The sequence below is a fragment of the Anabrus simplex genome, chromosome 4 (assembly GCF_040414725.1).
Source record: "Anabrus simplex isolate iqAnaSimp1 chromosome 4, ASM4041472v1, whole genome shotgun sequence".
Taxonomy (NCBI): domain Eukaryota; kingdom Metazoa; phylum Arthropoda; class Insecta; order Orthoptera; family Tettigoniidae; genus Anabrus; species Anabrus simplex.
This window is the reverse complement of record NC_090268.1, coordinates 289237051-289262839: the sequence shown is the minus strand read 5'-3', so window position 1 is coordinate 289262839 and position 25789 is coordinate 289237051. Positions and strand designations below refer to the sequence as shown.

General features: G+C 38.6%; 1 protein-coding gene across 1 annotated transcript in view; it reads left to right on the top strand.

Annotated features, from left to right (window-relative positions):
* The window catches only part of Cpsf73 (cleavage and polyadenylation specificity factor 73), a 139998-nt gene that overhangs the window by 37063 nt on the left and 77146 nt on the right, over positions 1-25789 (top strand). The window contains exons 5-7 of the mRNA XM_067145569.2: positions 3307-3484; positions 13181-13270; positions 13368-13518. Coding sequence (XP_067001670.2) covers positions 3307-3484; positions 13181-13270; positions 13368-13518 — 419 coding nt within the window. The remainder of the gene's footprint in view (positions 1-3306; positions 3485-13180; positions 13271-13367; positions 13519-25789) is intronic.

Sequence of the window (25789 nt, the reverse complement as noted above, 5' to 3'; positions counted from 1 at the left end):
AGGAAGACGAACAGCTGACTGGCGTTCGGCGCGCACACCGACAAATTTCATTGGTTGCGACAAGCAAAGAGTTGCATGAAAGATACTATCTCCATTTTCAAACCAATTTTGAAACTTTAAACGATGTCTACAACCTGTGACAGTAAAGTTTGGTGAATGAAGTCAGAACGGTCGATCCAGCAACACTGGCGACTCACAACGCTACACCTGCACCTACTTGTTTCTTTTTGTTGTTTTTGTCACTGTTGTCTCTTTAGCATATCTAAATACGGAAATTATAAGGTTTAGAAGCAGTTATAAGCATCGGCTACACCTGAGCATTGACTTGAATTGATATGAGCATTCGATGTATCTCGTGGTCGCTCGTAACTATTACATTGACTAGCTAAACCTTACCTTGCTTTTGGCTGGTCTTGGCGCCAAATTTTCTTTGTTATATTCTTTGTGTTCTGCACTACTATGTAATTAGTACTGCTTGGGGTTTAGTACATTTGAGCCCATGAAATGAAATGAAGTGCCTAGAGTAGTGCAAGGTAAGTGAATGTGATTTAAGAGTGATTAAGTGAAATGAGATATCAAACTGGTTAATATTATAGAGGTAAGCAAGTTAGTTTTATTTTATGTCTAATGCCTTAGAAATGTTACTGGCTCCTAGAATGTTTTCTGGCTTGTCCAGCCCTGTCATAAGGATAGGCATTTTATTAAGAACTAGCATATGTACCCATTCTTCACACGGGAATTGGTAATCGATTTCACGATTCCTTCATAAATTTATGCGAAGTCACATGCCTGTATTCAAACGTTTAATATGGCATGTTAAACTGATATTCCTCTACGAAACGTGTACAGTAACGTGAAATACGATAAAGCTGAACAAAGTGGATACAGAATGGGGTAGATCACAGAGATTATTGAACAATACAGTTCCTGGTCCAAAGTTGTGAGTAATTCTCCCTATTTCTTGGTTATTTATTATTGTTCTTCATCTGAAACCAGAAAAGGTATTGTGGCTGAAGATTCATGAAAGTAATTGTTGATGATAACCTTCTTATTATCTGTTCTATCGATAGCTCTTTAGTTAAACCCAACTTGAAATAACATGACAGCCTGTAAAACAATCCATTAATGACGACTCCCTTGTTATCCTGCTATCGAAAGGGTGCATATTAGAAAAATATATTTAGAAATTGATTACCGTTAAGGCTGGTGGTTTTCCATTAAGGTTGGTCATGTATATTTTGTGGGAGGGTAAAATCACTGTTTTGACTTCCTATAAACCCCAAAACCAATCCAGTATTTAGAATAATATTGACCCTACTACCTATCCAAGGACAGATATAAAGTTTGGTAGAAATATATATAGAGTAGTTTCCCTGTTATAAGAATTCAACAAACAGACGAACAGACAAATCGACAAAACAACTAAAAAATTCCACTCAAATGGACAAACTGACAAATCGCCAAAAATGCAAAAAAAGTCGCTCAAACATAAGCCTGTAAATGAAATCTCCCTAATTAATCCTCATATCGAAATGATACACATGAGAATTTTTTTCAATTTGTTTTACGTCACACTGATACAGATAGGTCTTATGGAGTAGAAAGGAAGCGGCTATGGCCTTAATTAAGGTACAGCCCCGGCATTTGCCTAGTGTGAAAATGGGAAACCAAGGAAAATCATCTTCAGGGCATCTTCCTTCCCATTCCTTTCTTGTCCCATCGTCGCCATGAGACTTATCTGTGTCGGTGCGACGTAAAGCAAATAGCAAAAAAAATAAGCAATAAATGTAACACTATCAGTTATAGAATACGCAGCAGGTTATGAATATACCGCTCGGAACATGCATGTTGTCTCCCGGCCTTGCTGGGTCTGGGACACACTGTATCTTCAACAGGTTATTTTGTAAGGCGATCCCTTTGTAAGAATTAGAATGATATGGATCTCCTTTCCCTGCATAGTGCATCTTTATTATTCATTTTTTTTTTCACGCTAATGGAATATCCCCTGTTCGCAGGCATAGATTCATTTGATCTGTAAAAGTATTGTGGAGGCGCATAGTTGATTCACAGAGGCTAGCCGACTGAATGTTGAAAGGTAGATAAACAAATAAATAAATACTTGTCCGATAGCTTCTACACTAAGATTTATTAATTCTAATAAACACTTACACACAGTTACACTCATTGGCGCTCTTTCTCATTTTCCACTATTCAGTCACACCAAGGTTTCAATCTAATACTTGCAGGTCAAACGGTTATGTTACACAGTTCACGTACTCACACACTGTACATTATCACTTGCACCCTAAGGTATTTCAGGATTAAGCGGCTACACTGTTCACAATTTAAGCGCATGCACATCAGTCTAACAAGTCTGTATGAGACACACAGTTCACACACACATCTTTCGATGGCACACTCAGTCCATGCTCTGAACTGAACTGTCACAATCGCTCTCTACTGTTGATTGACTGAACTCAAACTGAACTGTCTTGCATTTGTCCACCACCTTTATATAAGGGGATTGAGCCTTTAGGGATGTATGGTTTGATTGACACTCATTGTATGTGTGGGAGAGGAATAAAGCCGTTCTATGCTAACGATGCTATCGATAACTGCACATTCAAAATGGTGCTTGTTTTAATATGTCTAATTTTTTCGTTGCAAATTTTTGAAACAGAACTTGAAAAAAAATTGCATCTATTATGTGGGTAAATACAGTATGATGTATTTTAACCCTTTAAGCTTGTATGTTGGAAATGTTTCGATATGCCGTGAATGTTCCGGCATAATGTTTACTTCAAGAATAACGTGTTTTAACGGAAGAATTTAATTAGCTAGCAATTCTTGGGCAATACCTAAAATTTATATAATTTTCTGAATATTATTCTTAGTATGGTTTGGTTAGGCAATCCTGGGTATATATCATGCACTGTGTTTACAGTTGGAAGGTGCAAAATGGTCTCACGCAGATCAAGTGGGCTGAGCAGTGTTGTATGTTGGAAATATTCCAATGTTACAGTTTTCTCTTGTGTTCATCTGTCGGAAATGTGCAGTGTAAAGTCTTTTGCAAAATAAACTGTTTTAGCCTTAAGAACAGACAGTAGTATAGTCTACTTTTCCAAAAATATAAATACCAGTAGAGCTATGTGACCAGCTAAACAAATTCAAATGCTAAGGGTTAAGAAGAGTTTTGCATAAGGTGAACTCTTTAGAGACTTGCACTAATTAAGGACTAAACCACATGTTATTTCCTAAAACTTGTACATTTCATATGAAATAATATGGTTCATTATATTTTTGCAGCAACATAGCAACAGAACAAATGTTGTATACAGAAGCAGACTTGGAAACAAGTATGGATAAGATTGAGACAATTAATTTCCATGAGGAGAAGGATGTCTTCGGCATTAAATTCTGGGCCTATAATGCTGGCCATGTTTTAGGTGCTGCCATGTTTATGATAGAGATTGCAGGAGTAAAGGTAGGATCTACATTTCAGTATTTTAAATTGACCAGATAAGACATTTTCACATTTCAAATACTTAACTTTCTGTACATTCTATATTGGTGCTCATGTTGCTCATACTCATAGGTTCATTAATTTGTTCTAATGTTAGACTCTTAAATTTAAAAACCACATCTCAGAAAAGACATGCCATAATCACCCACTTAGATCATTTTAAATTTATTGCAGTGTATTTACTGGATAAACACATACCAAGTACTATACAGATGCAAACCTTAATTATTGCAGAGTTTGTGGATTAATCTCATCCCTGCAATCTGGTATTCTTCGCAAACTTCAAGCAAAATTTATAGTTTTAGACTGCTTTTCACTGTTTGGATACTGTGATATAAGACAGAAGTTCATGTATAAAATAGTGCCAGACCCTTAGAAGGAAATAAATTCTAACAGCCTTTATTTTTTGTATAGCAACGTGGCATATTTTGATTCCTTGCCTTTTACCTTCAGTCTTACCATCATCTTGATCCACCTTCGTAGCATAACAGTTAGTCCTGTTGTTCACAATTACACCTTCCAGAAACTCATGCTCTTCTTTAATATAATGCATTATGTGGTTACAGATGAAGTCTCTGACCCCATGCCTTGATGGCAGGTTCGTGGTTATTCAACATGTATTGACTTTGTGAAATAGCAGTTTATCATGCACAATATTGGAAATTGTCACATAAACTCTTCATATGATTGGAAGGGGAAAAATGGAAAATATTCAGACCTTGGGTAGGAAACACAGTGAATCCCATAAATAGGGGAGTTTCTAGTTCATTGGTATTGAAACTTGGTTCAAGAACCTGAAATGAGGAGTTAGGGATGAACTCACTGGATGATGTGGTATGTATAAACTAGCTTCAGTGGTGGGGTCATGTGAGGTTACTTAGGAGAACAACAGACTCAGTCATAGAGGGCAAGAGAAGTAGATGGAGACAAAGACGGCAGTGGTTAAACTCGGTTTCTAATGATTTAAAGATAAGAGGTATGGAACTAAAAGAGGCCACAGAGCTAGTTTCAAATAGAGAATTGTGGAGGCATTTAGTAAATTCACAGAGGCTTACAGATTGAACGTTGAAAAGCATCACAGTCTGTAATGAAGGAAGATGTATGTAATATCGTTCTCAATGTGATTTTATTTGTGTAAATAAATATCACACAAGATACGTTTACTTCTCATTGCAAAACCACTTTCATTAGGTCTATTCCATACAACACACAATTCCTACTCAGTTCGCTTAATGACTACACATTGATACACAATTATACACAACACTAAAACACTATTAAGGCAAACACACTGAAGCAATTTACTGTCGATTCTGTCAAGTACAGATATCAACAAGTCCTCACGCTGATCATTCACTTCACCATCACACTGTCAATTATGAAAAGCACAGATTTCAACATGTCCACACACTGGTTATTCACTTTACCATCATAAGGCAAGGCTCACTACCCTCTCAGTCAAGTTGATTCTGACAAGTACAGATGTCAACGAAATCCTCAGCTCACTATAACCCACACTCTGTAATGCCCACTAACTCCCACTGACCACTCGGTCTGTCAGCTCGATTTGACAAACAGTCTAGAAATATCGATTTCAGGAAATGTTCTTGCAACACACTAAATGGACACGTCCGAACATACAAAGAACAATTGATTGTCCGGCCACTTGATTGGAGTAGATCAGTCTCGAATGTCCACAAACCTACTATGCTGGCGTAGCAGGGAGAGAGGTGATACTCCCACATGGCGCGTCCCAGGTGGCGGATAGGGGGCTCCTAGCCGGCGGACGTGAGCAAGATAAAATAGCTCTTGCGGACCAAACACACAACCTCCTGTGGGTGGGGGACGCAGACGAAGAATACAACCATGGTATTCCCTGCCTGTCGTAAGAGGCAACTAAAGAGGACCACCAAGGGATGATCGAATTAGAACCATGAGACTTGTAATTAGTACCACCACGCGGAGAACACCATGGGTCATTTTTACTTGCACATACTACCGCTATGTTAGGTACAAAATAGGTTTGTGATTAGTAGCGACAGAGTGTGCTGTCGGCTTTTACAGTACCTGTGATTAGTACCACTATATGAGCGACACAATGGTTCTGCCTTGCCTGTGATTAGTACCCACTGTGTGAAGAAAACCACACAGTAGTATGCGTCCCTGTGGTTGGTACACTTATATGATGGAACACCATAGGTTTGTGTTGCCTGTAAATGGCGCCGCAGTGTGAGAAACACCATAGGTCTGTGTTACATGTGCACATTACATTACCTGTGAGTAATACCATAATGTGTGGAATACTGCAAGTCTACGCTACTTTTGATTAGTACCGCAACATGACAAATACCATGGTTCCACTTTCCTAGCGATGAATACTATTATGAGGAGCCGATGTCTTGGATTTTGGACCCCTTTAGACTACAAGCATCATCGATTCAGTATTGTGCTTTAGAAGCAGTCCCTTGGTCAGTAATACTATTGTTTTACATCAATTTCTGTGAATGTGAGGCATTGTGGGATGGATCCACTGATTGTTTTAAATTCATATCCATCCCTTCATTCTTTGTCCTCACGTTTTGAATTCTGGTCAGTGGAGGATTTTGGACTTTTAATTTGTCACTACATTTTGTCTCATTTTTTACCATTAGGGGCCGATGACCTAGAAGTTAGGCCCCTTTAAACAACAAGCATCATCATCGAACTCGAATGTTCAATTACAGTTAACAAACACACGTGGAGAGGTCTACAAAATTCCTAATGTTTCTGCATTTATCTGGATAATAAATCATTACATTAAGTTTCCAGAAACCTCCATATGTATCGGAATAATAGTGGATTATACCCTATATATGCATACTACAGAGCTTTCTACATTATTTGACTACATAGATTTTGAGGTTAGACATATTCACAATAAGTATTTGAGGTTATACAAACTTACAATACATGTTTACAGGGTATAGTCGTACTTAGCATTTAACCACACCTTTTCATATATTTACCACAAACAAACAAATTTTCATTAGGCCATCCAGTTCACTGACACTGAGGGACATCTGAGAATGAAAAAGGAACGTCTTCAATGAAGAAATTCCTTAGGCCACCCATCTTGCATGGTGCATCCAAATCAATCAATCAATCAATATTGATCTGCATTTAGGGCAGTTGCCCAGGTGGCAGATTCCCTATCTGTTGTTTTCCTAGCCTTTTCTTAAATGATCGCAAAGAAATTGGAAAATTATTGAGCATTTCCCTTGGTAAGTTATTCCAATCCCTAACTCCCCTTCCTATAAATGAAAATTTGCCCCAATTTGTCCTCTTGAATTCCAACTTTATCTTCATATTGTGATCTTTCCTGCTTTTAAAGACACCCTCAAACTTATTCGTCTACTGATGTCCTCTCACGCCATCTCTCCACTGACAGCTCGGAACGTACCACTTATGATATAGATGTTGATTCCCATAGGGAATCTGAAATATTTGTCCTGAATGAGCAAATTTATAATACCAATTTAAATGGTCCGTTATTGGACATTATAAATTTTCCAGCTAGCTCATTCTTGGTTGCCAGCGTTTCGCCCTCGTGTGCTAGGGTGGGCTCATCAGTTGGTACCTAGCACACCTACCAATACGCTGGCTAGTGCATACCATGGAGGCCACTGCGTAGGCTAACTGGAGCCACCGGCAGTGCCAATGCACTAAGAGACTTTGTCTCATCACTAAAAATTGATGCCTGCTTGGCCATCAGATGATATAGATGTTGATTCCCATAGGGAATCTGAAATATTTGTCCTGAATGAGCAAATTTATAATACCAATTTAAATGGTCCGTTATTGGACATTATAAATTTTCCAGCTAGCTCATTCTTGGTTGCCAGCGTTTCGCCCTCGTGTGCTAGGGTGGGCTCATCAGTTGGTACCTAGCACACCTACCAATACGCTGGCTAGTGCATACCATGGAGGCCACTGCGTAGGCTAACTGGAGCCACCGGCAGTGCCAATGCACTAAGAGACTTTGTCTCATCACTAAAAATTGATGCCTGCTTGGCCATCAGATGATATAGATGTTGATTCACATAGGGAATCTGAAATATTTGTCCTGAATGAGCAAATTTATAATACCAATTTAAATGGTCCGTTATTGGACATTATAAATTTTCCAGCTAGCTCATTCTTGGTTGCCAGCGTTTCGCCCTCGTGTGCTAGGTTGGGCTCAACAGTTGGTACCTAGCACACCTACCAATACGCTGGCTAGGACAAATATTTCAGATTCCCTATGGGAATCAACATCTATATCATCTGATGGCCAAGCAGGCATCAATTTTTAGTGATGAGACAAAGTCTCTTAGTGCATTGGCACTGCCGGTGGCTCCAGTTAGCCTACGCAGTGGCCTCCATGGTATGCACTAGCCAGCGTATTGGTAGGTGTGCTAGGTACCAACTGATGAGCCCACCCTAGCACACGAGGGCGAAACGCTGGCAACCAAGAATGAGCTAGCTAGAAAATTTATAATGTCCAATAACGGACCATTTAAATTGGTATTATAAATTTGCTCATTCAGGACAAATATTTCAGATTCCCTATGGGAATCAACATCTATATCATCTGATGGCCAAGCAGGCATCAATTTTTAGTGATGAGACAAAGTCTCTTAGTGCATTGGCACTGCCGGTGGCTCCAGTTAGCCTACGCAGTGGCCTCCATGGTATGCACTAGCCAGCGTATTGGTAGGTGTGCTAGGTACCAACTGATGAGCCCACCCTAGCACACGAGGGCGAAACGCTGGCAACCAAGAATGAGCTAGCTGGAAAATTTATAATGTCCAATAACGGACCATTTAAATTGGTATTATAAATTTGCTCATTCAGGACAAATATTTCAGATTCCCTATGGGAATCAACATCTATATCATCTGATGGCCAAGCAGGCATCAATTTTTAGTGATGAGACAAAGTCTCTTAGTGCATTGGCACTGCCGGTGGCTCCAGTTAGCCTACGCAGTGGCCTCCATGGTATGCACTAGCCAGCGTATTGGTAGGTGTGCTAGGTACCAACTGATGAGCCCACCCTAGCACACGAGGGCGAAACGCTGGCAACCAAGAATGAGCTAGCTGGAAAATTTATAATGTCCAATAACGGACCATTTAAATTGGTATTACGTACCACTTAATCGAGCAGCTCGTCTTCTTTCTCCCAAATCTTCCCAGCCCAAACTTTGCAACATTTTTGTAACGCTACTCTTTTGTCGGAAATCACCCAGAACAAATCAAGCTGCTTTTCTTTGGATTTTTTCCAGTTCTTGAATGAAGTAATCCTGGTGAGGGTCCCATACACTGGAACCATACTCTAGTTGGGGTCTTACCAGAGACTTATATGCCCTCTCCTGTACATCCTTACTACAACCCCTAAATACCCTCATAACAATGTGCAGAGATCTGTACCCTTTATTAACAATCATATTTATGTGATTACCCCAATGAAGGTCTTTTCTTATATTAACACCTAGGTACTTACAGTGATCCCCAAAAGGAACTTTCAGCCCATCAATGCAGTAATTAAAACTGATAGGACTTTTCCTATTTGTGTTGATAGGACTTTTCCTATTTGTGAAACTCACAACCTGACTTTTAACCCCGTTTATCATCATACCATTGCCCACCGTACATCTCATAACACTATCGAGGTCACCCTACAGCTGCTCGCAATCTTGTAACTTATTTATTACTCTGTACAGAATAACATCATCTGCATTGCTCCATTGCTCTAAGTGGCCTTACTTTTATATTTAAGTCCATTTAATGAGTTCACAGTAATCATTTTCCAGGTGTTCTTCTTTTCGTAGTACTGTATTAGTAAAAAAAAAAAAGTGCTTCTTCAATTTCAACACCACTGAAAGCCTCTTGTAAATCTTCATGCCCATCTGGACTAACTGCCACTTGGTGTAACTCATTTTCAGATGCACACCATAACACTAGCTCATACCTGTGATGATGGCAAGGGAATAACATAATCTCTCTTCCTACTGACTGTTCCAGCAAAGTAACAGCTCCACTGAAATGACCTGTGTTGGATATGGTAATGTAACTGCAAAGAATATGAACTCTCTCGTCCAGTCCCCAAACTTTTATGGTATTCCAAACTGCCCGTAACCGTTCTTTCCCACTAGAATTAACTGCAGACACACCAATTAATTGTTCCTGATTTGCATAAGTTATGGCAATTGGTAGCCTTTCAGTTCTTGAATCACTGATGTATAACACCAGTACCAGCTTACTGTCCCAGTGAACAGTCATAAATGTTGGACTCTTCTCTTTAAACAAATATTTTTCCATGTTTCTTTCTGAATTGTTCTTGATATCTTTTAATTGAACTACAATTAAGTGCTATTTCATCAGTTTTATGTCCCAATCCAAAGAGCTATGGAACGGTTCATGCTAGACTTGACGAAGAAAGACAGGAAGAGAGCAGATTACATCAGGTCAGTCACAAAGGTCAGTGACATTTTAGAAAGGGTGTTTACCCTAAAATGGCAGTGGGCAGGCCATGTTGCTCGGAGAACTGATGGTAGGTGGACAAAGCTTGTGCTTGAGTGGTGTCCGAAAGATCATCTCAGACCAAGGGGAAGACCACCGGACAGATGGGATAAAGACATCCGGAAGATTACTGGGATCAATTGGCAGAACATCGCCCAAGACCGTCCCAGATGGAGAGACCTCATGAAAACCTACCTTGCTTCGGACTTAAAGAGGCCACATCGTAAAAACGATTGAATATGGCTGATAGTGATAGTGATGTCCCAAGGCCTCAGCTGCAACTTCAAGGACAAACACATCATATCTCTGACTTAACTGGCTTCTGTCTGAAACGGCTGATTGTTATGATGTTATAAAACACTTTTTTCCATGTTTCTTTTCCTTTTCTGAATTTGCCTTCCTTGCATATACAGTTACTTCACAACCAGAAAGTGAAGCTGAGCTCTGAAGGGTTCTATAAAAATGGGATTGCCATCAGAGTCACTCACCCCACTTGATTTGTCAGATAAATCAGTAGTAGTCTCCAGAAACCCTTCATCTTCACTTCATGTTCTTCTCCTCTTTCATAACTCAAATCCTTCCCCTTTCCTCTTTCACTGCCAATTTCTGGTCAACCCCTCCAAAATAACCTATATGGCCAGGTTCTCTTTGATGTAATAAAAAAAGTTATCTTCTATTTTTATCATGTTCAAAGTATTAGCATTGGCAGCATCAAAGAGATTATTTAGATTTGCAACAAACGCTCTCGTCTTTATGAAGATTTGTCCTTCTATGGGCACTTTTTTGCAAGGTCTATAATTTTTTTCTGTACAATGAGGAATCCTAGCCTTCTCCCAAAATTTTACGTATTCACGCGTGACTAAAGTAGCACTTTCATTGCTAGTCAATTTCATCTCACGTATGTTATGAAACAAGACTTACAAAACTTGTCGATTAGTTGTTAATTTATGTACACTGATCTGGTGTTTAACTTCAGAAACTGCTGCGAGCTTGCATCCGGGAGATAGTAGGTTCGAATCCCACTATCGGCAGCCCTGAAAATGGTTTTCTGTGGTTTCCCATTTTCACACCAGGCAAATGCTGGGGCTGTACCTTAATTAAGGCCATGGCCGCTTCCTTCCAACTCCTAGGGCTTTCCTATCCCATTGTCGCCATAAGACCTATCTGTGTCGGTGCGACGTAAAGCCCCTAGCAGAAAAAAGAAAACTTCAGAAACTAAATAAACAACTGTATCACTACTTCTTAACTACTCACCATGAGTTATTAAACATCATATACACAATTATAAAGATGGGAATCCTTCACCTAATCAATACTTTATCAATATAATAGCTTCTAAAGCATATCTGTAGTATACAGGACCGGTTTCGACCCCTATTCAGGTCATCTTCAGCTGATCATAGAACCTAATATTAACATAATGTACAATTCAAAGCATCACTGAATTCAATAATGAATATCACATAATACAGATAATAATATTGTAGTGTTAAAATGTGTTTTGGTGTTTTTCTCTTGGTCTAAAATGGTCGTCAATGTTCATATGACTTGCAATGTGCATCTCTAAAACTCCATTTAATCTATTCCTAAATGCCACATGATTTGTTAAAATAATGATGTGCAATGTTCTTATGACTTAAAATTGTTCTATAGCATTCTTATAGCACACATTAAAAACATTTTGATCTGTGTCAATAAAACATTTCATTAATTACGCAGGTAAGTTGTAGTTTGCGGAATATTCTAGTGTGCTCACTGGTGTAAGCTATTGATCTTGATGAGTACTCACATTCAGTATTTGTTATTATGCTACTTAATTTACATTAAAACATCATAATACTATCTTATTTCAATTTTGTGGTGTTAGCCCCATTGTCGTCGTGCTCCCGAACAACACATACCGACAAGCTAAGAACGGCACATCAATTGACATGTCCAGTGGAACACAACTACTGTATGAAGAGGGGAGCACTTGCACTTATTAAATCTATGATTAGCTGAGGATGACCTGAATAGGGGTCGAAACTGGTCATGTATACTAATGTGATGTAGATATGATTTAGAAGCTATGTATCAGTAAAGTATTGATTAGGTGGAGGATTCCCATCTTTATAGTTGTGTATACGAAACTATCAATACACATTAAACTAATAGATTATAATTAATAAACATCCACAACATTTCCGGATGAAAGTTGACACACAACTGAACGTAGACAGCTGTTGTTGTTGTTGTTGCAGCAGCAGCAGCAGTAGTAGTAGTAGTAGTAGTAGTAGTAGTAGTAGTAGTAGTCGTAGTAGTAGTCTTTAAATTGTACATGTGTAATCTAGGGGAAGTGCCTCCAGTTGAACACACGCAAGTGCAGGAATAAGCCATCATAACACAACATGATGCAACTTCCCATCTGCTGCGGTATGGGTTCCTCATCTTTGATTTCTAAAAATAGGTATTAAAATATTCTTCTTATAACCAAAGGAAAGAGACTAGGAGGTGTGGCAAGGAAATATGATAGTATGATAGTTGAAAAAATAAGGACCACCCTAAATATGTATGTATAGAACTATAGAAAAATCACTAATTTTCATCATCCATTTCATGAAGTTTGCAATCAGTTTGTATTTTTCTTAATCTATTCTCACCGGGCGAGTTGGCCGTGCGGTTAGAGGCACGTGGCTGTGAACTTGCATCCAGGAGATAGTGGTTTCGAATCCCACTGTCGGCAGCCCTGAAGATTGCTTTCCATTTTTTCCCATTTTCACACCAGGCAAATGCTGGGGCTGTACCTTAATTAAGGCCACAGCCGCTTCCTTCCAACTCCTAGGCCTTTTCTATCCCGTCGTCGATGTAAGACCTATCTGTGTCAGTGTGACGTAAAGCCACTAGCAAAAAAAAAAAATATATATTTTCTTAGAGTAATTGGTTTAGGTCTTTAGAGTGGCATTATGATTTATCACAATTATATACACAATTGTTCTTAGAGTAAGTAAGTCTGTAAGCAATTTGATTGGATATTAAAAAGTATTAATTTATTCCTTTAAAATTACTGCTCTACCTGAATTAAAAACTATTTTTATTATATTTCCACTGTTGTCAAAATAATGTTATTGGCATGTTCTCTAGATATTGTATACTGGAGATTTTTCTCGCCAAGAAGACCGGCATTTGATGGCAGCTGAAATACCTAATGTTCATCCAGATGTTCTGATTACTGTAAGTGTTTTGATATCTACAGTTGTATCCACAGTTATTGTATGCTTTATATCAATTGTCTTTTTATACAAATTTTGCTTTATCTGTTCATTCCCAGGAATCAACGTATGGTACACACATTCATGAAAAGCGTGAAGAAAGAGAGGGCCGCTTCACTGCCTTGGTGCATGACATTGTCAACCGTGGAGGAAGGTGTCTTATTCCAGTATTTGCCTTAGGTCGTGCTCAGGAATTGTTACTTATATTAGGTAATCATACACTTGCTGCTGTGTCTCTCTTTCTGCTGATCGTCCTTCAGATACCATTTCCATACAGAATATTGCCGGGTGATCGTTGAGATGCCAGAAAAGTAAAACATTATACCCATACAAGAAACTATTCAAATTTATTGTCTCTTAATGGTGGTATATACATGTATAGGAGAGTCTGAAGTTTGTGTCCCAGCAATTACCATTCAATATATCTGCCATTGCGAATGCAGCACAGAACCTACCTCGAGTCCAGGTTGCGCCTCGTGGCACACAGCATTTACGGAGTGATTTGCCGAAAGTCCACTGTAATTTTCCTCCGCAGGTCAGTTTGATTCTGTGGCTTTTGTGCTTACACTGTTGATTTGATGTAGTCCCACACACAAAAATCTGGAGATGTTAAGTCTGGGCTTTTTTTTTTTTTTTTTTTTTTTGGCTTTACGTCGCACCGGCACAGATATGTCTGATGGCGACGATGGGACAGGAAAGGACTAGGGACTGGGAAGGAAGCGGCCGTGGCCTTAATTAAGGTACAGCCCCAGCATTTGCCTGGTGTGAAAATGGGAAACCACGGAAAACCATCTTCAGGGCTGCCGACAGTGGGGGTTCAAACCTACTATCTCCCGAATACTGGATACTGGCCGCACTTAAGCGACTGCAGCTATCGAGCTCGGTAGTCTGGGCTATTAGGAGGCTATGTGATAGGTCCACCACTTCTGCATCAGCAATCATTGAATATCTGATTTATGGGCTATTAGGAGGCTATGTGATAGGTCCACCACTTCTGCATCAGCAATCATTGAATATCTGATTTAATTGTTCCCGCATTATGAGAGCTCAATGCGGTGGAGCGCCGTCCTATTGATAGATAATGGTGTCCAGTATCCCATCTTCCTGTAATTGAGGGACCATAAACTGTTTGATCATATCAAGGTAATTTACAGCACGAACAGTCTCCTCCGCAAAAAGAATGGGCCTAGACTTTTTCAAGGGTCATTTCGCACCACATATTCACTTCATAATGCAAGTTATGCGTGTTGACTTGTCCATGAAATGTGATTTCATCTATGAACATCTATCGATTTAAACATTGATTATTCGCTTCCTGCCCCTCACACATCATCATAGCAAAATTGAGTCGAACTCCGTAATTCAGCTGCATCAGTGCTTGCGTTTGCTGAATATGGCATGAGAACATCTTAAGGTACCGTCTAACAATCCCCTGACATGTTGTGTATGGTGTATTCTGCTCTGCTGATAAGCGGTGGAGTGAGTGAGCCATGACTTGTCAAATATCTTCCTCCTTATTTCTATCACGCAGCTTTTCACCTGTTAGAGGCATTTGGAATCCATTTTCCAAGAACATATACCATTTAATAATGTCTCGATGTGATATACCTACTGTTGTACTGACGTCTGCAAGCTTTGCTGGGTCACTCTCACACTCAAAAAGTTTGCATACCATATGACACACTGAGTGCAGTTGAGAGAAATAAATCAATGATTCCTCCTAATAGATACAATTTTTTTGCCTTAGGCAAACTAAAAACTGTAGTACATATTTCATCTAGTGATTAGATATCATCAGCTATGTCTTGTTTAGGTGCAGTAATTACAAGAAATAAGGACATATTCATCTCTTCTTAATCCTAAAAGGACATTTTGAAAAACCTTAACAGTAATTAACTTAGCTCAAACAAAAGGAATGTGTTATGGAAAAGGAGGGGCAAAACTATCAAACTTCAGTTTAAATTTTTTTAAAGTTAAAATGGCTTATGGCTAAAATACTTTTGATGACATATTCATTATTAATTTAAAAGTTAAGTAGTCCTTATGTTAGCATGAGTCTCTGATGTTCTGGGAATGTGATGAGTTGTTATCTTCTTATGACACTGGATCTTGTTTGATTTTTTTTTTTTTTTTTTTTTTTTTTTTTTTTTTTTTTTAATTTTAGTTATATTATGCTTGTGTTGATGAGAATTATAACCACATATGTGTTGGCATTCCATAGGAGAATCTTAAGGGTTGAAGGAGAAGCAATTTCTTTCTTGCTTACAGGAAACTCACATTTGAGTTAAATACTATCATAAAACGTTCCGTGTACTCAGAGGCACAAGAAAGATCGGCCTACTTCAGTCTCATTAATAGCGTATTTATCATCCCCCTTTCTAAACCTGAGCTATAAAAAGAACTCGATTCATCCGTAAACAAGCTATATACAATGGTTTCCATTTGAATGGCATAAATAAAGTAATTAATAAATTTACAAATAAACAGCAAACAAACTCAGTTGCAGAAACTAAAAAGGTTGAAAAATATGTGAAGTTTACTTACAGTCACCCCAGCATCCATGCAGTAAAACATCTGTTCTGCAAACATAGCTATAAAATAGCATTCTCAAGTAATAACAACAAAAAGCACAGAATTTTAAATCATAACTCAGTGAACCTTCCCAAGAAAGGAAAATTCCTCAGTTCAGGGATTTACAGGTTGACATGCTCACAGTGCAAAATATCCTATGTAGGACAATCCAGGCGCAGTTTTACAATCAGATACCAGGAGCATGTCAATGCTGAAAGACACAATAGATTCTCAGCAATAGGACCCCATATGGCCACAACAGGTCTTGTTTTTATTAATATTGAACAAGATCTTACTATCATAAAAAGAATGAACAAAAGGTAAACTAATGAATAAATTTGAAAATATTCACATTTATTTGGACAAACTTGTCAATAAATAAAAAAATTGAATGACATCCTAGAGCACAAAAATCCTCTGTATGATCATATTGTAATTTACCTAAAGATATTAGGAAGGAAATATGACCTCATAACTACAATGGAACCTTGATTCTCCATTTTTGGAGAGACCACAAAAAAAAAAAAAACATACAACACAGGAAAACGGAATATGTGGGAATGAATTAAAACCATCAACAATTTGGCTAAACATCACATAAATGAAATATGCATACAGTAGAAGTCCACTATAGCGAGTACGGCATATAACGAGAACACCGTTATAACGACAGTTTTTGTCTGGCCCTTTGAAATTCCTATATTAAATACTGTATTATCCTTTGATTACAGTGAGAGCCCTATCACTGACGCATCTGTTATTACAAGTGATTAAGCCTGTACTTTTTTTTCTGTTATCGATATTTATGCACCCAGCGATTATATTACATGCGATCAGTCATCTTCGGTATCGTTTCCTCGCTATGTCCACTAGCGAGCTCTCTCATCGACATTATAAGGTGATTACATAAAATCAACTTCATGGTCCGTATCGCACTTTAACAGATTCACAAGTAAGTATTTTTATTTTCCACCTTGCCGATACATTGATTGCTTAAGGCAACTTATTGGTTAAAAGTGGTACATGTTTCGTATTGAAACGGTAACGCCCTACGAGCATTCACGTTTCATTCTTTTATTAAGTGGAGCTCGCTAATACCCGACCGTAAGCTTGCGCCGAGCGCACAGGCATAGTGGAAACTGCGAGCAAGTTCGCGACTTTCTAGAACACCGGCCAAGGACAAGCGACGTCACGCAGAAGGTTCCTTCGTGTTCCATTGCTGCATGAACGAAATATAAGCGAGTCGCCAGCCTGGGGTAAGGCAGAATGTAAGCAGAGAGCCTGCAGTAAAGCAGAGGGAGTGCGCGGTATGCGACGGCAGTGTGCTGAAGGCAGAGAGTGGAGTGAGTCGGCAGTAAGCCGTGAGTCAGCGAGCGTGTGCAAGTAAGCCGTCGCGACATAATTCGTCTCTCGATCCGGCTGTATATTTGAATTCGTTTAAAGACTGTGTTCTTGCATTAATTGTGTCAGCTTTGGATTCGTTTAAAGACTGTGTTCTTGCATAAACTGTGCCAGCTTTGGATTCGTTTAAAGACTGTGTTCTTGCATTAATTGTGTCAGCTTTGAATTCGTTTAAAGACTGTGTTCTCGCCTGCTTGAATTCATTTAAAGACTGTGTTCTCACATAAACTGTGCCAGCTTTGAATTCGTTTAAAGACTGTGTTCTTGCATTAATTGTGTCAGCTTTGAATTCGTTTAAAGACTGTGTTCTCGCCAGCTTGAATTCATTTAAAGACTGTGTTCTTGCATTAACTGTGCCAGCATTAATTTCGTTCAAAGACTGTGTGAAAGCAGCGGTAGTATTTCTAGCCAGCCCCAATTTCATTTAAAGACTATGTCTATCCGTTGAACTGTGTTGCATTATGATCTTAAGTGCCAGTGTTAATCTGAAAATTACGACGCACGGGAATTTGGACTATCATTTATTTCAACAAATGTATTATGCTGGTGGAGTACAGTGCAGAGACTGTACTCGATAAATTTAATTTTCTTTATGAAGTGCTTGATCACCGCACCTCGGAAGGTTCTAGATTGTTTCATTTGCGTATTATTCCCAATACGAACTGCGACTCTAACTTTATCCTTGCTACTGTGGGAACTATTTCGGCGTGCTTCGCCATAGGGAAGTGTCACACCAGTACCCCATGACGTCAAATGTGGAAGCTCCACATTTCCCCGTTCCTGCCTCTGGTTCGAGTCATCAACACTAATACAAACACCAACGACGGAAGACAACGCCGACGCCGACCGCAAGACGACGCAGCCGCCGCGGGACAACGTCCTCTTTACGCTCTCAGGGACAAATCTACAATTCAGCTATAAAAGGTGACATAATTATTTGCCTATTTATTGAATAAACTGAAGGATCTACTTAATCATGAATTTTTCTTTCACTACCCTTCTCTCTTACTCTCTTAGCATGGGCCGTACACGCCTTGTCGTTCCTCATGCTCTCCGATAAACTGAAGTACGGGCGTTCCTGTTACAGAGAGAAGGTAGTGAATAGTGGCACCCGTGACGTTGGGGCCAGATTAAAGAGAGTAAAGTGATAAAAATTAACTTTGAAATCAGTGATATCTTAACTTACCAATTCAAATAAAAGTGCATAGTACGTACGTTAATTCCAGTTCAGTGAATGTGTTAAAATTTTACGAAGTTCAATTCAATGACTTTGACGAATTTTTAAACTTTTGGCACAGAACTCTGATTAAGTTTATGGCACAAGTGATTTTTTTTTTTTCTCTTGTTATGTAAAACATTTCAGGCGTAATATTTATGCACAGTCTCATATAAATTTTTGATATTTATGTCAGTGAAACATTGAACTTTACCATTGGACAATAATGGTGATATTTAATTTTATGCACAAGTGTTTGATATTTTGTGTTGGTGAGATTTTGAACTTTACCATTGGACAATAATGGTGATATTTAATTTTATGCACAAGTGTTTGATATTTTGTGTTGGTGAAATTTTGAACTTTACCATTGGACAATAATGGTGATTTTACGTATGAAGTGAATGATTGTATTTTCTGCATTTTGTGAAAATAACTACATTAATATGGAAAACATACTAGCTGCCATTGAGGCTTTAAAAATCAGTCTAAATGACAGGATTACGGAAAGTAACACTAATCTCGGGCGTAGGATTGCTGAATCTAATAACACTTTAGGAGCTCAACTTAAAGAATCTAACGCGGCCTTGGAAAGTCGTATGGAAGCCACTAAGGCTAGTATAGGTCAACTTAAGGAGTCTAATGAAGTAACTAATCGTAATATCACTCAACTAAGGGAGGCTAATGAAGTAACTAATCGTAGTATCACTCAACTAAGGGAGGCTAATGATGCCAACATTGTAAAATTGACAGAATCTGTTGATCAAAAGTTTGCAGAAGTTAATAATAATTTGGAACGTAGGCTCAATAGTGCAGGTGCCGAAATTGAAAAACGATTTAAAGAATCTAACAAAAGAATGGATTCTAAGTTTACGGAAATAAATGAAAGATTAACACGTGACTTAGAAACCATTAAGCAAGATATAAAATCACAAGTGGCGGAGGACTTAAAACTCGCTTTCCCGTCTTCTTCTCAGGAAGTCCTTAAAGAAGTAGAAAGCTTAAAGGAAGAATTTCAAGAATCCCATGCTCAATTATCTCTTGCGCAAACTAAAATCGCGTCTATTCAAGACAAACTTCATGAATCTGTTAAAAATAATTTCGTGAAGTTGGGAAACGAAATTACTCTTCTGAAAAGTCAGCAAGAGGAGGCCGACAAACGTGTCAAGACTCAGTTAGATAATGCTCACACGCAGATTACTCGTATCTGTCGCGATGTAGCAGAAGTCAAGACCGACATAGAGAAGGAGGTCAAGGAAATTGAGAATTCCGTACAGGGGAAAATTGTGACCCTAAAACTTGAACTCCAAGGGGGTATAGAAGCTCTCAACAGCAAAGTATCGCAAATCGAACAGGATGTTTCATCATCTAGCCTTCACAACACTAGTGGAGAATCCATGAATGTTTCCACAATTTTTAAAATAACTGAGGAAAAACCAGCCAAATTTTCGGGGAAAGAGGAGTATACTGCTAAGGAGTTTCTCCTCAACCTCGAAGAGTTCTTTCAAGAAAATCACGTTAAGACCGACCGTCGTTTACGAATAGCGTCTCGATTGTTAGAAGGCAAGGCGTTAATGTGGTTTACCGCTTTTAAATTCAGCATTAACACTTACGAAGAGTTTAAGGAAGCCTTACTTAGACGATTTTGGAGTGCTGAGGCTCAGCACCTGATAAAACTTCAATTATACTCTAGAAAGTATAACACGTCCGTTAATTCCTCGCGATATTCGGATTATCTTATATCTCAGCTTAAAAAGATGCAGTTTTTCGATCCTCCTTTACCGGAGCAAGAACTTATTCAGGTCATAACGCTGCAATTTCCACCAAATGTTCAGGAAATATTGGTGGCAGCAAACGTCCAGGACTTGGAGCAGCTCGATGATGTCCTGAGGAAACTCGATACTGCGCACACTCAGAGCGCAGCAAAAGCAGGTCGAACCAAAGAAACTACAACCAACTTTACGGAAATGAAGACTCCGGTTCAAGTAAATTCAGAACCGCGAGAAGAAAGAGAAACTCGCCGAGATATTCCGTTTCGGTATAGAAGATCTAGGAATCGCCCCTACGAAGGGAGGGCTAAGTTTCAACCTGGACCTTCATGGAGGCAGGCAGCTAACCAACCCAATGATAATAGGAACTCCCAGCGGGAAGAATTAGAGAAACGTTGGAGAGAGACTACGGAATATGTAAGGAATAAGAACAGGGAAGAGGGCTTACCTGGAGCAGCTTCTTTGGAATACCAGGCGGAGATACAGAGAAGAAATGAGAGAACGGAAATGGATCCAAGAGCTACGGGTACAAAAAAAAAAAACTTTGTCGAAGCAATAAAGAGACTGCCTGAAAACCCGGAGGGAGGAGAAGTAGTATGTAGCGCACTTATTAACCATTGGTATTTAGAGGATGCAGATTTACTATATGAGGATTCAACACCACGACAGCCTCAGATACAACGCGGCTTACCGATCATTATCATTAAGTTAGGCAATATGATTGTCCACTCTCTAGTAGACTCGGGATCGCAAGCCTCACTAATTTCGCAGAAATTAATAGATGTGGCGCAGGAGACGACCTACATCTCCATCTTGCCGGTTGCTCAAGTTAAGGTTAAAGGCATAGTTCCTGACAAAGCTATTAAATGCAAATTCCAAGCGTTTCTTGAGTTAGAAATTGGTGGTGTTAAGTTCCAACATCTATTTTTGATTTTGACACAAATGAAATTTGACTTAATTCTTGGATCAGACTTTCTCATTCAACATGGGGGAATCATTGATTATCCCGCTAATGTGATTAAATTTTTCCACGTCGAATCTGTAGGGCTACAGTTGGTTACTTATAATGACGTGAAGAATCCGGAATGTGAGACCCCGGTGGGCATAGTAGAAGGCAAGATGAGCGAGGCTCCGCCTGTCGAAGAAAGCGTCCACGAAGAGGGGCGACCCGAGGAAGTGGGACCCGTAGAGGACCAGATGGCGTCCATTATCGATGATGAGTTTAACGAGGACCACTACAACTTCACGCTTTACGCCAATGTAGCTGAAAGCCCAGATTACGATGATGAAGTAATAAAGGCAATCCAAGAGCTTTTCAAGAAGTTTCCAGATGTATTTTCCGAGAAACCTGGAGTCATTAAGGGTTTCAAGCACCACTTAGATGTTACTGACACATCACCTTATAAGAAACGGCCTTATCCGATACCCATGAAGTACTTGGAAGAAGCACGGGTCATCATTAAACAGATGGAGAATGATGGAATCATATCAAAATGCGTCACACTTTACATTAATCCTCTGGCTATAGTGAGAAGACTGTTGAAGTTTTTGAAATACTTTACTAGGAGGTGAGCAAAAGAAAATCGCCCAGCAATTTTCTTTTTCCCGAGCAGGGGGGGAGATGAAACGGTAACGCCCTACGAGCATTCACGTTTCATTCTTTTATTAAGTGGAGCTCGCTAATACCCGACCGTAAGCTTGCGCCGAGCGCACAGGCATAGTGGAAACTGCGAGCAAGTTCGCGACTTTCTAGAACACCGGCCAAGGACAAGCGACGTCACGCAGAAGGTTCCTTCGTGTTCCATTGCTGCATGAACGAAATATAAGCGAGTCGCCAGCCTGGGGTAAGGCAGAATGTAAGCAGAGAGCCTGCAGTAAAGCAGAGGGAGTGCGCGGTATGCGACGGCAGTGTGCTGAAGGCAGAGAGTGGAGTGAGTCGGCAGTAAGCCGTGAGTCAGCGAGCGTGTGCAAGTAAGCCGTCGCGACATAATTCGTCTCTCGATCCGGCTGTATATTTGAATTCGTTTAAAGACTGTGTTCTTGCATTAATTGTGTCAGCTTTGGATTCGTTTAAAGACTGTGTTCTTGCATAAACTGTGCCAGCTTTGGATTCGTTTAAAGACTGTGTTCTTGCATTAATTGTGTCAGCTTTGAATTCGTTTAAAGACTGTGTTCTCGCCTGCTTGAATTCATTTAAAGACTGTGTTCTCACATAAACTGTGCCAGCTTTGAATTCGTTTAAAGACTGTGTTCTTGCATTAATTGTGTCAGCTTTGAATTCGTTTAAAGACTGTGTTCTCGCCAGCTTGAATTCATTTAAAGACTGTGTTCTTGCATTAACTGTGCCAGCATTAATTTCGTTCAAAGACTGTGTGAAAGCAGCGGTAGTATTTCTAGCCAGCCCCAATTTCATTTAAAGACTATGTCTATCCGTTGAACTGTGTTGCATTATGATCTTAAGTGCCAGTGTTAATCTGAAAATTACGACGCACGGGAATTTGGACTATCATTTATTTCAACAAATGTATTATGCTGGTGGAGTACAGTGCAGAGACTGTACTCGATAAATTTAATTTTCTTTATGAAGTGCTTGATCACCGCACCTCGGAAGGTTCTAGATTGTTTCATTTGCGTATTATTCCCAATACGAACTGCGACTCTAACTTTATCCTTGCTACTGTGGGAACTATTTCGGCGTGCTTCGCCATAGGGAAGTGTCACACCAGTACCCCATGACGTCAAATGTGGAAGCTCCACATTTCCCCGTTCCTGCCTCTGGTTCGAGTCATCAACACTAATACAAACACCAACGACGGAAGACAACGCCGACGCCGACCGCAAGACGACGCAGCCGCCGCGGGACAACGTCCTCTTTACGCTCTCAGGGACAAATCTACAATTCAGCTATAAAAGGTGACATAATTATTTGCCTATTTATTGAATAAACTGAAGGATCCACTTAATCATGAATTTTTCTTTCACTACCCTTCTCTCTTACTCTCTTAGCATGGGCCGTACACGCCTTGTCGTTCCTCATGCTCTCCGATAAACTGAAGTACGGGCGTTCCTGTTACAGTATATTATTAACATCTTCAGCCACATAACACTGTTTAGATGAAAAATTCATATATTGACAAAGTATCATTGCTTGAGAGGAAGTGTCCTTAAAATTAACATAAGAAGATTAGATGACAACATTAAAAACAAAATACTCAAGAGAAGATATATAAATTCTTTCTACAATTGAAAGCAGTTGTCAAGGAAATACTTGTACAATAGTCCATAGAGAATATGTCCTAATGAATATTATTTTCTTAAGAAGTTCATGAAAAAAATATATATATTCATTAGGACATATTCTCTATGGACTACTGTACAAGTGTATCCTTGACAATTGCTTTCAATTGTAGAAATAATTATTTTATTTTTTTGCTTTATGTCGCACCGACACAGATAGGTTCTTTGGAGAAGGAGAAGAAGAAGAGACAAGTTTCCAGAGTTACCAGTATTCATACAGAAGCTGCTAAGAAAGGAAGGGAAGGAAAAACATACGGTTCTGGTGACTTTTAGGTAATGAATCAGGAAGAAAACGTCACTTGAACTTTGCTTTAATTTTCCTGCCAATTGTAATTTTTACACTTAAAAACCCATTTTTCTCCCATAATATTCAGCCAATTGTAACAAAATTTGTGTGGTATATGTATCACAGCTATATTAAGAAACCTGCATATGGAATTTTTTCAAGTAGTAGAGATTTTTAAGTCCAAAATTTTAGAATGTAAAAATTACACAAACTTTAGTGTGATATATCTACTTATATAAATTATGTACAGAAAAATTGATGGGTAGTGCTTTTAAAAGAAGTATTATCTACCTAATTACAAATTTACATTAACATGTTAATTAAATTTCATTTAAAAAATGGAATTAAAAAATTCAAAATTTTCTTTTGGAAAAACTATTAATTGTATATGAATGAAATTTTTGTGATATCTCTATTTTTATGTAGGTGACATTCCCACAGTTTTGTGAAAATCCATGTTGCCCCCTTCTTGCCGGGCAGCTCAGCCGGTGAGCGAGAGTCTCAGTGGTAGACCGTTCGCTTACTGGCTGTGCAGAAATTTTAAGGGCAGGGGTAGCTTAAGGACTAGCAACAAATAAGAGGAACACTAAAAATAGGTTTTAACATTTATTAAAAACTAAGCACTCTCCACATATAAGAAAATTTATAACAAAATCTTGAAATTTCAAAGAGATCTTCTCGGCCAGTTTCTGAACTACTTGGGAATTCGGCCCCAGAAAATACGACTCTGCAAATACACGAATACAAATTAGCCTACTTGATTTTATAAAATAACCAAATTAATTTTTGAGAAAGCCTTTCTCAATTTCACGAAAAAAATTATTTTTAAATTAAATAATTACATCGGCCATTATTTGCCATAAATAACTTAATTATTATCTCCTCACTTTAACTGAAAAATTCACATAAAATTTTTAATTGGTGAAATCATCTTCTAATCAACTTTTTTAAAATTATACATAAATAAATTGAAACATTCCTACAATTATTTCTTAAAGTTTTCCTCAGTAATTTCCGTAAATTGACACAGCGTCATTCACAACGTTCTCTTCGTTTACTCTAACTTTTACAACATGTAAGGTTAACAGTTCTTAATCATTGAATTCGATCCATGGACATGGTCCTTGCTTATTCATTTTTCTTTAAAGCACAAGACCCTAATCTATCTAAATTCCCGATAAAATTCACTAAAGGTTCATAAACGAGAAAAATATGCTCATCCCAAAATAACACAAAATTGGACAAAATACGCATACAGCGAACAAGAGATCACGACAAATAATCACCATGAAAAATATCACAGTCACAAAATATCAACAAATCATTCATTCCACACTCACGCTCGGGTACACGGTAACATTAAGAAATATTTTAGCGAATTCTAGCCCTTGATTTTTATTTTAAATTTTTAGTCAAAGTCAGGGAAAAATTTCAGATGACAGTATCAGCTAATGAATACCCTTGCGATAGATTGAGAGGTGATGGTATCAAGATTATCACTTCAACAATGAAACTGAATTCACAACGATGTTCCAGGGAATGTTAGAGATAAAAATCATCAATAAAATTATTTTTCAAAAATGCCTAATACACAGGTCAAATAAATAAACGCGTCTGCGGTCAATGAGTTACGCCACTATTTTTATTCTTCTAATATGTTATGGCTCTCGTTTAATACGTGCTCTGCTTGAAGAACCTATGTCCAACGACATATTCTCTTCCTAATTGACTCAATTAATGGACTCACAAAAATAATCACAAAATCTCTAATCCATTTCTAAGTCCAAAATTATAACAATAACACAGTAAATGCAACAAGTGATCTGTCAAGATACAGCCGTATTCCAGGCCCACATTCACTCAATCTGAGCACACATTAATGCCATACGAGTTCAAACAATAATTATACTCATGACCTTATCTCACATTTTAAACCGTAAT